At 41.8% G+C, this 13,545-nt stretch overlaps 1 protein-coding gene across 1 annotated transcript in view; it reads right to left on the minus strand.

Moving 5' to 3' along the window:
- Positions 1-3,280: 3,280 nt before the first annotated feature.
- myo7aa (myosin VIIAa) overlaps positions 3,281-13,545 on the minus strand; it is a gene marked incomplete at both ends in the record, with an annotated part of 49,986 nt that continues 39,721 nt past the window's right edge. Inside the window, 5 exon segments of the mRNA XM_080543654.1 lie at positions 3,281-3,373; positions 6,562-6,681; positions 6,917-7,000; positions 7,139-7,255; positions 8,344-8,529. Of these exon segments, the coding sequence (XP_080399780.1) occupies positions 3,281-3,373; positions 6,562-6,681; positions 6,917-7,000; positions 7,139-7,255; positions 8,344-8,529 (600 nt within the window).

The raw sequence follows: 13,545 nt of genomic DNA on the forward strand, positions 1-13,545 counted from the left end.
CAGAGGAGGAAAGAGAGGGGTGGTTTGGGGATTCTCCAGAACTATCTTCGAAAGCCTCTAACTTCCCAAAGGTCCCGGATCTCTCAGAGACCTATGAGAATACACCCAAGGCAAGCCAGAACCTAGGGGTCCAGAACCCAGGTACTTGAGTGTACTTGAATTGTTTCTTAATCTCAGCTCCACCAACATCACCAATGGGACAAATGGTACCCAATTGTGTGAACTTTGGGTGTAGCACTTCATGTACCTATGACACACTCTTACTGTAAGAAGCCTACTGTATTCAACATTATTGTGTTACAGAGACAACCCCAGTAGTTGGGTAAGCATGCTTGAGCAACAATCATTGGGGTAGATGGAGAAGAAAGTACATGTAGACAATCTGTGGTATCCTAGTAAACAGAGTCTAAAAGACGTCCTCAGGGAAGCCGGAATGTGGGTTCAGATGACGTCTTTCTAGGACGTCCAGATGACGTCTTTAGGACGTCTTAAGGCGGTTCTGTAGTCCATAAGATGTCCTAAAGACGTCACCTGGACGTCCTAGAAAGACGTTACCTGGACGTCCTAGAAAGACGTTATCTGAACCCACATTCCGGCTTCCCTGAGGACGTCTTTTGGACTCTTTGTTTACTGGGATTCAAAGAAAACAAACGAAAACAGACCAAAATGCTCTTAAGAGCCAGCAGGCCAGAAAAAAAATGCATTAACAATATATTTAAGTTCTGTGCCGAAATCTTCTCTCAGTTGTGGAATATAGCCCTGTCTTGCTTCTTTATGTCAAATCAAAACAACACCTTATACAGTTTCCTGCTCAGGTAGATGAGAGAAATGGCTTGGCTGCATGCCAAGAGGTGTTTTCTTGTTTTAAGACAAACCAAGGCCTTGTTTGAATACTTAGAAATGCACCCGTCCTTCCATATCTCCTTGAAGTCACTAGAGATGTGACATTGCTGTCATGTCAACCTTAATGCTTATGACTGAGCATGTGATGTGGGGGTATGTGTTATAGGGTATACGTTGGTGTCTGCCATAATGTATGCAAAAAAGGTGTTGGATAGTACTATGCTTTGATGGTGAATTCACTAGGTTATCCATTCAACGTAGAGCACTTTGAGACCTAGTGAAAGGAACTATTATAAATGCAATCCATTTATTAATTCAAAACTGTATTTCACAACAATCCATGGGGGTGAAACACTCCAATGTCATTGTTGCTATGACAACGGCTATGTAGAATGTCTGGTCTTCACTGCAGGTTGACCATGTAACTACTGTCTGACTGTAGATGCTACTATCATCTGATATTAAAGTCCTCAGAGGAATGTGTCGGCTGTATTGTTTACAGTATTGGTGAGACTAGGTTTTCACCACACAACACACATACTTGGTGTGTTGGTCCAGTTTTATATCCAAAATACACAACAAAAGAGAACAGCACCAGTGAAACATTTACAGACAGACATTTATTTATTCTTTTTACAAAAATCATAACCGAGGAGGGGCCGACGACGTTCACTCGTTCTGTAACATGAACACTTCAAATACAAAATCATCTTCAAACTATCTGAACGACAACAGCGTTGACAATACAGGTTGTCTTTACGTACTGTGTAATGGACCTGTCTCTAAGCCACGGCCCCTTTGAAAACTCAGACAAACAGTGACTGACTGACCGACCGTGACTGAATGACATTCACTGACTTACAATGGCGGGAGTTGGCAAATTTCTGATTCCTGATTTCCCACAGCAAGTAATAGGCATGTTTTTTTTAAAAGATGACAAGAATATTTAGTCTAGAAGCTTTCCACCATCAGATATTACCGAGTTGTTTGTCCGAGTTTTCTGCCTGTTGTGACTTTTGCTGTGATATAATTGGACAATTTCTATTTTGGGGCGTGGCTTAGCGATAGGTCCATTAGAACATTGATTAGGGTGTCCCCTAGCCTGTAAACACACCCCAGCTAGACATCTTGAACCCTTTTTGTAAAACCTATTTCGTTGTTGTTAAAGTAAAGGTGAGCGGAGGATATTCTACGATTTCAGGGTTTGTGTAGTAAACTATTAGCTCTACACTGTATAGTCTCTTCATACACATCTCAGTTTCGCTACATTGTCATTAAGACATAAAGTAGTCATAACATATAAAACCAAGTACCAAAACAATTCAACAAAAACAAACCAGAGAGTTAAGCATCAGGCTCTCTGTGCATAACAATACAATAGCATGTGAATAGAAAACAAACACCTTACCTTAGTGGTTTCGCCCTCCCCCAAAACAGTACAAACATGAAGAATCAATGCATACATGCAGAGCTCATAAACATTCCATGTTTCCATTTCAGCTGAACTGGTGTACGTTGGTTTAGGGTTTAAGTTAGTGTAATAAAGGCCATCAGTGAATTTAAGACTATCATTCAAAGAACTGTAGTATACATCTATGACCTTGTCTAGTAAAACTCCTACATATCATGCAGACCACTCGAGGCTTACTGTAGTTTACTGTAGTAAACTGTCTGTACTGTAGTAAAACCCCAGCTAACTATGTGACAACACTCCAAAAACACAAGAATAATACCAAAACAAACTCCAGTGTCTCTGGCTCATGGTCTTCTGGGTAACATGGTTCTTAAGAGTATACTGATTTCCAGCAGAGATGTGTAAGCCTTTGAGAGGGTTTGGTAGAGAAAATTCGGTCTACCACCTTGTATTACTAAACGGACACTTTTAGTGCCACTTGAAACAAGAAAAAGGAAAACTGTTGACCTGTATTACAGTAGCTACGGATGCTTCCTGACACAAACACACAAACTCATTTTACTTCTGTGTAGGCAGAGTAGAAGCCACAGTATAAATCATTTTAAGGCTGAAGTTTTGAACAAAAAACCTTAGCAGGGTATTATCCATTTAGCTAAGAGCATGTCAACTCATAACAATATTAGAACAACATATTACATCTTTTTACAGTTCTTCTACCCAGTAACTAAATGTTCTATCCTGTTAGTTTACAGCATCAGTAAGAGTACTGATCATTATGATAAACTCGAAGCTGTCAATCACCAATAAGGGGTGGGGGCCTTACAGATAGTCGTCCTCACTGGAGGGGTCGTCGTCGGGGTCGTTGCTACGGTTTTCGCTGGGGAACTCTGACTCCGCAGAGCTAGTGGAAGGGCTGCGACTCATCCTCCACAGCTGGTGATTAAAAGTCCCTCCCCAGCTGCAGGGCTGGCCGACAGGGCGCAGTAATCGAATGAGCTCTACGGCTTCCTGCCAATAGGAAGTTCACTTGCTATGGCCCCTCCCAGTGCGTTGCTTACTCATGGTGGTCAGCATCTGGCTGATGTAGGAGGTCAGAAGGTCGTCCATCTTGTAGCCCTGTCGACAGCACAACACAACAAAAGACACAGGTGCTTATGGGACAGTAATGGCGTTCAACACACCACTGGTTAATACTACATCTGTTTCAGTTAACACTAGAACAGCCATGGGTGGGGTAATTTGACCCCTGTCAGGACCCTCCTTTCATGACTTTTCCTAGATATGTGCGTTCTACCACCCAGTACCCTTACATTTTCAAAATGGACCACTGGACCACCAGTCAGTGTTGCCAGATAGGATTGTTTTCCAGATCTAACCACAGTCTAAAAGCCGCCCAGTGTGATCCTAAGTAGCCCAATTGGGCGGGAATACGGGAACCCTGGCTTCACATTGTGCTTGTAGGCGGACAGGAGCAGGATAGAAGAGTGGTCCGATTTCTCAAACAGGGAATGGAGGGGGGGGGGGGGGTTGTAGGCATGACATAGGGGGGGTGTGGCAGTGGTCGAGAATACTTCCTGCACACGTATTTACATCGATGTGTTGGTAGAATCTGGGTAAAACTTGCCTCAATATGGACCCCCCAGATCCCCCAAACCTCTACAGACGCACCACAGAGAGAAGCCCTTGACCATAAGGTTCTTCAGTTATTTTACCAACTGCTAAGACCACAATAATAATATAGTAAGCTAGTTACTTTAGCTAGCTAAAGATATTGGCCCCCCAAATCATTTTACAACTTGTTTAGCAATTACAGTGGGGCAAAAAAGTATTTAGTCAGCCACCAATTGTGCAGGTTCTCCCACTAAAAAAGATGAGAGGCCTGTAATGTTCATCATAGGTACACTTCAACTATGAGAGACAGAATGGGGAGAAAGAATCCAGGAAATCACATTGTAGTAAATTGGTAAATTCCTCTGTAAAATAAGTATTTGGTCGCCTACAAACAAGCAAGATTTCTGGCTCTCTCATAGGGCTTTCACACCGGCAAAGAACCGTGCCGGTTCGCGTTCGCAAACCAAGTCTGGAACCGGCCGGCGCGTTCAGACCGAAGCTCAATTGGTTCGGAACCTGAAAAGTTGGTTCGCAGCGGGCACCAAAAAATAGTGGTTCTCAAGTGAACCAAAAACGCGAACCGTGACGTCGTCAGAGGGTGTGTCATATTCTAGGCTGCAGAGACCAGCAAGGAGGAAGTAGACCAAATGTAATCTAATCTAAATCTAATCATTAGTGATCCAAAACAATATCAAAAGTGTCATTATTCTCTCTATCTTCCTCACATGCTCAGCAAACACACACACGCACACGCGCGCGGACATGCGCGAACGCGAATTTCGTAAGCCATTTCTATTCCAGTAACGGAGCAGCTGATTAGTAAAAGAACGCGTGTAGAAAGTGTCTTTTGTTTTGTTTCATAGAAAATAGTGTTTATTTCAGATACTGTAGTGGAAGATATTATCTTCATTTCCAGTGAAGTAGCTGCCATCTAGTTGTGAAATGTTTGTTTATCCCGCCCCTTCATCACCCAGCGTTGATAACGCGGATGGTTCAGGTTACACTGGTATGAACGCGGGCTCGTTCGCCAGACAGCACCAACGTTCAGAGGTTTCCGAACGCGAACGCGAACCGGCACGGTTCTTTGCCGGTGTGAAAGCCCTAACAGACCTGTAACTTCTTCTTTAAGAGGCTCCTCTGTCCTCCACTCGTTACCTGTATTAATGGCACCTGTTTGAACTCGTTATAAAAGACACCTGTCCACAACCTCAAACAGTCACACTCCAAACTCCACTATGGCCAAGACCAAAGAGCTGTCAAAGGACACCAGAAACAAAATTGTAGACCTGCACCAGGCTGGGAAGACTGAATCTGCAAAAGGTAAGCAGCTTGGTGTGAAGAAATCAACTGTGGGAACAATTATTAGAAAATGGAAGACATACAAGACCACTGATAATCTCCCTCGATCTGGGGCTCCACGCAAGATCTCACCCCGTGGGGTCAAAATGATCACAAGAACGGTGAGCAAAAATCCCAGAACCACACGGTGAATGACCTAGTGAATGACCTGCAGAGAGCTGGGACCAAAGTAACAAAGGCTGCCATCAGTAACACACTACGCCGCCAGGGACTCAAATCCTGCAGTGCCAGAAGTGTCCCCCTGCTTAAGCCAGTACATGTCCAGGCCCGTCTGAAGTTTGCTAGAGAGCATTTGGATGATCCAGAAGAGGATTGGGAGAATGTCATATGGTCAGATGAAACCATTTCAAAGAAGCATTTCAAGGTCCTGGAGTGGCCTAGCCAGTCTCCAGATCTCAACCCCATAGAAAATCTTTGGAGGGAGTTGAAAGTCTGTGTTGCCCAGCGACAGCCCCAAAACATCACTGCTCTAGAGGAGATCTGCATGGAGGAATGGGCCAAAATACCAGCAACAGTGTGTGAAAACCTTGTGAAGACTTACAGAAAACGTTTGACCTCTGTCATTGCCAACAAAGGGTATATAACAAAGTATTGAGATGAACTTTTGTTATTGACCAAATACTTATTTTCCACCATAATTTGCAAATAAATTCTTTAAAAATCAGACAATGTGATTTTCTGGATTCTTTTTTCTCATTTTTGTCTCTCATAGTTGAAGTGTACCTATGATGAAAATTACAGGCCTCTCTCATCTTTTTAAGTGGAAGAACTTGCACAATTGGTGGCTGACTAAATACTTTTTTGCCCCACTGTATGTTACGATGTTTCTGTCAAACCCCGCAGTGAAGTATAAGCTAAGTAATGTAGCTAGTGAACAGACGTGGGGACGGTCTCGACTCGCTCCGGGTCTGTTGTGTATATTGGAGAAGCGTTTCTGAAAATACGGTACGGGTAAGATACAAATGCGTGCCGTCCTGTACCGTCCTGGTCTGGTCAATGAAGAAGCGCCAGTGGTGAAAACACCTCAGGAAATCTCGGGCAGAAGGCTGGGAATATCATCAGGAACCCCCGCCCTCCCCTCCCCCCTCCCCCCCTCCCCCCAGTTCTCTCTGCTACCTTCTGGCCAAAAGGTATTGGAGCATCCAGACCAGGTCCGAGAGGCTCCAGAACCGTTTCTATCCACAGGCCACAGAATACTTCAACCTCCTCCACAACCCCCCCCAAAAAACGTGGGCTCTATACTAACCCCCCCTCCCCCCCTCCCCTTGATCAGAAGACATCTGACATTATTGCACTTGTGCTATTGTCACTTTTTGTATGACTATGTCACTCACCAGGGAGGTCTCACACAGCAGCTTGCTACCTCTCACAAGGTTGCCGATGGTGATGTGGAAGTAGGTGTTTCCACTGCTCCAGTTAGAGATCTTAGTGAATGGGTGGGTGGTCAGGATGTCCTGTACACACACACACACACACACACACACACGCACGCGCGCGTACACGAACGCGAGCGAGCACACACACACAGAAAGAGAGAGGGAGGTGAAAGGTGGATCACACACATACATACCATAAATACATGGACAGACTCTCTCTACCAAATGCACACATTCACTATTATATAGTGGAATTATACTATGGAATTCAACACACACACATACACAGACACACACACACACACACACACACCTTGGTCTTTGGGTCGATCAGGCTGACTCCATGCTTGTTGATGGCGATCAAAAGGATCTCTGGGAAGTTGGGTTCAGTGGTTTGCTGAGGAGAGAGAGGATATCATCTGTGGTTAAACGTTTCCAGCAGGTTTTCCTGACCACCCTTGACGCTAGTTAATCGGCATAAGAGCCCAAACTAGACATACAAGAATCATATCATTCACTGTAGCCATGTCGTTACCTTCACTTCGAAGAAGGCGGATCCGAACGTGGGCCATTTGAAGATGATCTTGAGGAACTGGAGTTTGGACTCTTCTCTCGACTTACCGGCCTGCTTGTTGAAATACGCTACGACAGACTGGGAGCAACAAAATGAGCAAGACATAGTCAAGTAATGGCCTGTAAGGTCCAGAAAAAACTGACATGATCTTAATCAAATCTCCATAGAGAATATATTGTTGAAGAATGTGTTTTATATGGGGTCAATTAGAGATACACTAGCATAATGGAGGCCATCCTCCCTTTCCTTCCTGTGGACAGTGCCATTAGCTTAATAATAATAATAATAATAATAATAATAATAATAATAATAATTCATTGTATTTATATAGCGCTTTTCCGAGGCTCAAAGACGCTGACAATATTATATAATGGGAAAAACAGAAAGCACAGAAACAACAAGCAACAGATAACATGAGCACATAGAACACAGAGTTGACGAACGGGGAACACAGTAACAATAGCAAGGGGGGTGGCAGGGTTAGGGGAGATGGTTAGGGGTAGGGGAGGTTGTATGCGTGGGAGAACAGGTAGGTTTTGAGGTGGGATTTAAAAGTGGAGATTGAGGGTGAGTCTCTGAGTGTTGTTGCGCAATAACTAGTGGCGCAGATCTATACGATTGGTTAACAAGATTAGTGACCTCATAAGGGAGGCAACCTTCTATACATATGTGTCCCTCCTCACAGGGGGGCTTTTTGACTCTGATCTCATGTAACTTTAATTAATAAAAGGCCTCATTAAGCCATTTGACTCGAGCTCTCTGTGCTTTTATAATTACTACTCAATCTACTAAGAATCAATTAACACTAGAAGAGCCGTGAGGGGTGACCCCTGTGAATAAAACAGGGGTCCCCTGTGAGTAAAAAATTCTACCTTTGCACTCGACCAAATTTCAGGACCCTCCTTCCATGACTTTTCCTAGATATGTGCGTTCTACCACCCAGTATCCTTACATTTTCTAAATCACTTCAGGATAAGATAGTAGAAAGCTGTTTTGCAGTTTTTCTGTGTAGGAGGCAGGCTAAAAAAAGAAGCGCCCTCTAGTGATCTCTGTGTGTAGATAGCAGATTTACATTCTAAAAAGCGGCTCTACTAGTAGGTGAAATAGGCACGGCTGTTGTAGTGTTAAATCCACAACAACATGATGGTTTGGGGCCTTGGCCTCACCCGTTTCCAGTCGTCAGGGGAGAGCTGGCGAATCAGGTCCTGCGGAACCAGCTCCCGAAGCATCTTGGGAATGGTGGGGAAATGGGACTTGTCGTCCTCGAACTTGACACGGTAGATGAGCGCTCCCAGCTGGAACACCTCCTCGCGAGAACATTTATGGTAACCACGGAGATACTTAGGCAGCTCCTGGGAACGGGAGGAGAGGTCGTGATGTCAATGTTGTGTCAATTCTACATCAGGGATCAACCAATCAGGTTCTCAGATCCAGCCCAGTTCTTAAACCTCTTGGTGGATTAAAAGAACAAAAATACACATATGATTTATATCTTCATATACTGTTACACCCAGGGGCGCCGCTAGAGATTCTGGGCCCCATGACAGAATATCATTTTGGGCCCCCCCACCTAAACCACCCATCAACCTAAACCCAGTTGAAGTTGATGAACTATTGATGCACTGCAAGAAATCCAATGATGGACATCTTTTGTAAATGTAATTTAAAATTACAGTTAATACAGGAATCAACAATTCAACAAATCTCAACATTCTTTAACTTATTAAATTAAGACATGAACAACACAAGGACAAAAGTATAATTAAATGAAGATTGGAACCCAATTATAAAAGTATAAATCACACAAAAAGTAAAAAATATAATTTTAATGGGGTGGTATTGTGTCTAAATAAATGTAGATCTTGTAAAGATCAGTTGGCCATAATACTGTCAGGATTAGATCAATGAAGAATTACAGCAGAGAGATATTTACTGACTCAGCTTTGCTTGTTTCACACAAAGACAAACGTGTCTTATACAAGAGGGAGCAACACAGACATGGTGCCAGCGAAATTGAATGTGAAATGGGAAGATTTTTATTTTTACACTGCGGCAGTACTGTGGAATAGTATACCTGGAGAGCTAAAAACTATATCTAGCCTAATGCACAACGATTCAAGATAGGAGTAAAGAGATCAAATCAAATCAAAGCTAAACGCTGGGCCTTCTTAGTAGCAAAATCTTTAATAAGATCCTTGAAATCTAGTGATGAAGCCAACTTGCTGTGCTGCTGTCATTGTCCTTTGTTACTTCTTGCTCTTCTTCTTCTGCCTCTTTACCTCTTAATTTTTAAAATTTTAATTAATTTTGCCATTTAGCAGACGCTTTTAATCCAAACAATTACGAATTACAGGGACATTCCCCCTGGAGTAACTGAGGGCTAAGTGCCTTACTCAAGGGCACACTAGTAGTGGTGTGGTTTCAGGCGGGGGATTTGAACTCACAACCTTCCGATCACAAGTCCAACTCACTATCCACTACTAGACCACCACTACCCCCCCACCTCTGCTCTCCTCTCTGGCTGCCTTGCTTGAAGAGGGCCCTGGCATGGAGTATCCATAGGTTCATAATTCATAATATGTCCTATAATAGTATTAACATAATAATACATACATTACACCAGATTAGCTAACTTAAATGTTATCTAGCTAGCTAACAATATTATTAAGATGCCAGTGGTCAATGTTATTGCAATTACTGGAAGAACTATTAACTAAATATGAATATTAGCTAAAGTTGTATTCAATGCTTGCATGGTAATGCAGCATACATTAAAATATTCAAAATCTGTTTGTTAACCCCAAACTCCTACCGCTCACCTCCTTCTCCTTCACCTGGGAGGTGCATCTGTGCATGACGTGATTAGCATGGAACATTATACTAGCTAGCTATAGCAAGAGTGCATAGCTGCTGGATACAAATTCACTGAGCTCTAATAACCTACAGTATATTTGGACCAACATTTCACTCATCTCATACATTTAACTGAAATGATACTGACAGTGCACTGTAAGTTAACTATACTTGAAGTTAATGTTAATTAGCTATAGCGAGCTAACTAGATCATCCACGCAGTGATTAGATCCCTAAACCACTGTTTTTAGTGATTTTTTTTACTTTTCTCTTTTGAGACCCTGACTTTGGCTTTGCCTTTCACGACATCGTCCACGCACGCACAAGCACATTTGATGCATTTCCAATCTGGCTGTCCTCCATCTGTCCCACACACATACTACAGCAGGACATGTTGGTCATGGAAACCTTGTCAGAATATTTGCGGTAACGTTCCTCTCGTCTAGCAGCTCGCGCCGGTGGACTGAACCATGCAGTGAATAAAGAGAGGGGTAAATAATAAGGCTCAATTTTGTTAAACATAGAGAAACAAAACTCCAGTTTGTTTCTTTTGTGACTTTTTTTAATACATAGAATTATAATTTGAATTCGGCTACATTAACGTCCTTATGATAATAATAATAATAATAATAATAATAATAATATTATTTATAAATATAATATATATATATATTTTTTAAAGATTCTCATGGGCCCCTGTCAGTGCTGGGCCCTTAGAATCGTCCTAACTTACCACCCCCTAGCGGCGCCCCTGGTTACACCACAGAACATGTGGTAGCAGAGAGAACGCACACACGCACACCAGTGTTCATTTCTTTAATGAAAATGTTGACGAAAAATATGCGTTAACGAACTTTTTTCCCATGATGAAGACGTTGACGTGACGAAATTGATCTTTGAAAATAAAAACTGTGACTAAACTATTTGGACTGTCGTTGACGAGACTAAGACGAGACTAAAATGTTTGTGGTAGACTAACGGACATTCACATTTTTAATGAATTATCTTTTCGAGTGCAGTGCATTCTTGGTTGTAGCTGGTCTATCCATCCTCATTCACTCATTCATTCATGCCCAGACACGCGCACTCATTCAAACAAGAAGTGCCCCAAAGCAAACGGCTAAACGATGGCTTAAGTTCAAGCGCAAGCAGTTGGTATTGGTATTTGGTACTGGAAGAAAGAAAATAATAGATATATGGACACACTTTAATTACAACGCAACAGAACATAAAACACAATGCGCCGTAATAGCTGAAGAGAAACGATGTGGCTTCAAAATAGCTGGGAAGAACACGACAAACCTAACCCTAACCGAGGACAACACAGCAGCATTGCATCGATGGGAGAGAGAGGCTAGCTAGATATCCAGCTAAGGTAAGAATGTTACATAAACAGTGAAATCAAATGTTGCTGTTAGACTTATTATATACTGTATATTGTAGTGCCGAGAGACAGGAGTCTTAGGCGGCGTATCAAATGACAAAGCTAAACGTTTAGTGAAGGACATGAACGACTGTCAACAACACACTCAAGCAGAAAGTAGAATTGAATAAACAACTCAGGTACTGGACTATTACGCTGTTGTAGACAACGCAGGAAGAAGGGAAGGAAATGAGTTGAATGTCGCTATAAGATGGACTATTAAATGTGACTAAAACTAGACTAAAATGTTATGAATTCCGTTGATGTAAACTAGACTAAAATGTTATGAGTTTTCGTTGACAAAAACTAGACTAAAACTAAGAAGGATAAAATTGACTAAGTGTGACTAAAACTAACATGCATTTTCATTTAACACTAGAACAGCCGTGAGGTGTTAAACAGCACCAGTGAGTACAAAAAAAATTCTACCTTTGCACTCGATCACATTTCAGGACCCTCCTTTCATGACTTTTCCTAGATATGTGCGTTCTACCACACAGCATTTTTACATTTTCAAAATCGAGTTAGTATAAAGCGTTTTAGCAGTATTTCTGTGTGTGTCTGTGTATTTGTGGCTGCCATCTTTTTCTCCAAGCCTGCAATTCTCTTTTATATCAGCAGAGGTAGCAAGGGGGCACACACTGTGCTCAAATTCAGGCTTCAGTGCTGAATGAGTGCATAAGACTGATATTTGTGTTTATATATAGGCTACAATAACAATCAAAATAAGATATGTATATGTGCAGACAGTTATGAAAATTATAAACTGTACAGTATGTCTCCCAATCAATGTTCGTTCAGACAATACAACCAAAGGCGTAAAAATACTGATGTTCTCATAATGTAATTATAGATATAGCTAAATTAGACTGTAGACTGCTATGGAGGTATATTGAAACCAATATATAGATTATATATATAGATTATATATACAACCTGATTGGATTAAATAAGATTCTGTTGTGATTGTGTTGACATTGTTGTGATTGCAAAATAAATCTTGGTTATGTAATGTGTAAAGAACATGATGACACGAATGCCTATTATGATGATATGCAAAAGGTACAATCTGTGTCTATGAATCTTGAACAATCACCGGTTGAATATGCTAATATAGGAACAGTGCCTAAAACCCCACTTCAAAAGGTTGTTATTCAAAGGCAGCATCCAAAGCCTACTAACACATTGCACAGTAAAAGAGAACATGATCAAATGTCAACAATGAATAATCAGTCAACAATGGATAATCTTATCAATCAAGACACCATGTCCAATGTAGAGCAAAAACATGACATCGCTGATATCCTTCTTACTCAGCAGAAACTTGCTTTACTTCCTGTGAGGGAAATGAATACATTTGATGGAGACCCAATGAATTTCCTACCCTTTATGCGTGCTTTTGAACATTGTAGGACAAGACAAGTAGCAATCCAGACAGGCTTTATTTCCTGGAACAGTACACCACTGGACAGTCACGAGACTTGGTGCGTAGCTGCATGCATATGCAACCAGACAGAGGCTATGCTGAAGCTAAGAAGCTACTTGAAAATAACTTTGGAAATGAAATCAAGATAACCAGTGCCTACATGGAAAAAGCCTTGAACTGGCCAAGCATAAAGGCTGAAGATGGAAAGTCACTACAGGCCTATGCACTGTATTTGAGAGGATGCAACAATGCCATGCAAGACTTGGTTTAGTAGGCAATTGTTTATCACAGATGAATCCTGACAATTGATGGTTGATGCATGGGGGAGGGTCATCTTATTCTCAATGATCTCTTTCTGATCGTTTCCGATCACCACACAAAGGATGCCTCCAACAAGCCCTTCAAACCATCCCCCACCAGAATCAACGATATAACGAACGGATATTTCTGAGTGGGGCAGTCCCAGATATAGTGAAGACAGACAGGAAAGTAAGGAGAAGAAGGGAGAGAGTATATTGACAATTGATAATAAGATATTGATAATGTATTTCGCTGTCGACCAAAATCGTTTGAAATTACGTGCTTGTGCATTGAATGACACTATGTACAGCGCTGTCAATTTTCAAATAATGCAATAGGCTATATATATGAATGTTCAGTTGTGAT

The sequence above is a fragment of the Nansenia antarctica genome (assembly GCF_963989245.1).
Source record: "Nansenia antarctica genome assembly, chromosome: 12".
Lineage (NCBI taxonomy): Eukaryota > Metazoa > Chordata > Actinopteri > Argentiniformes > Microstomatidae > Nansenia > Nansenia antarctica.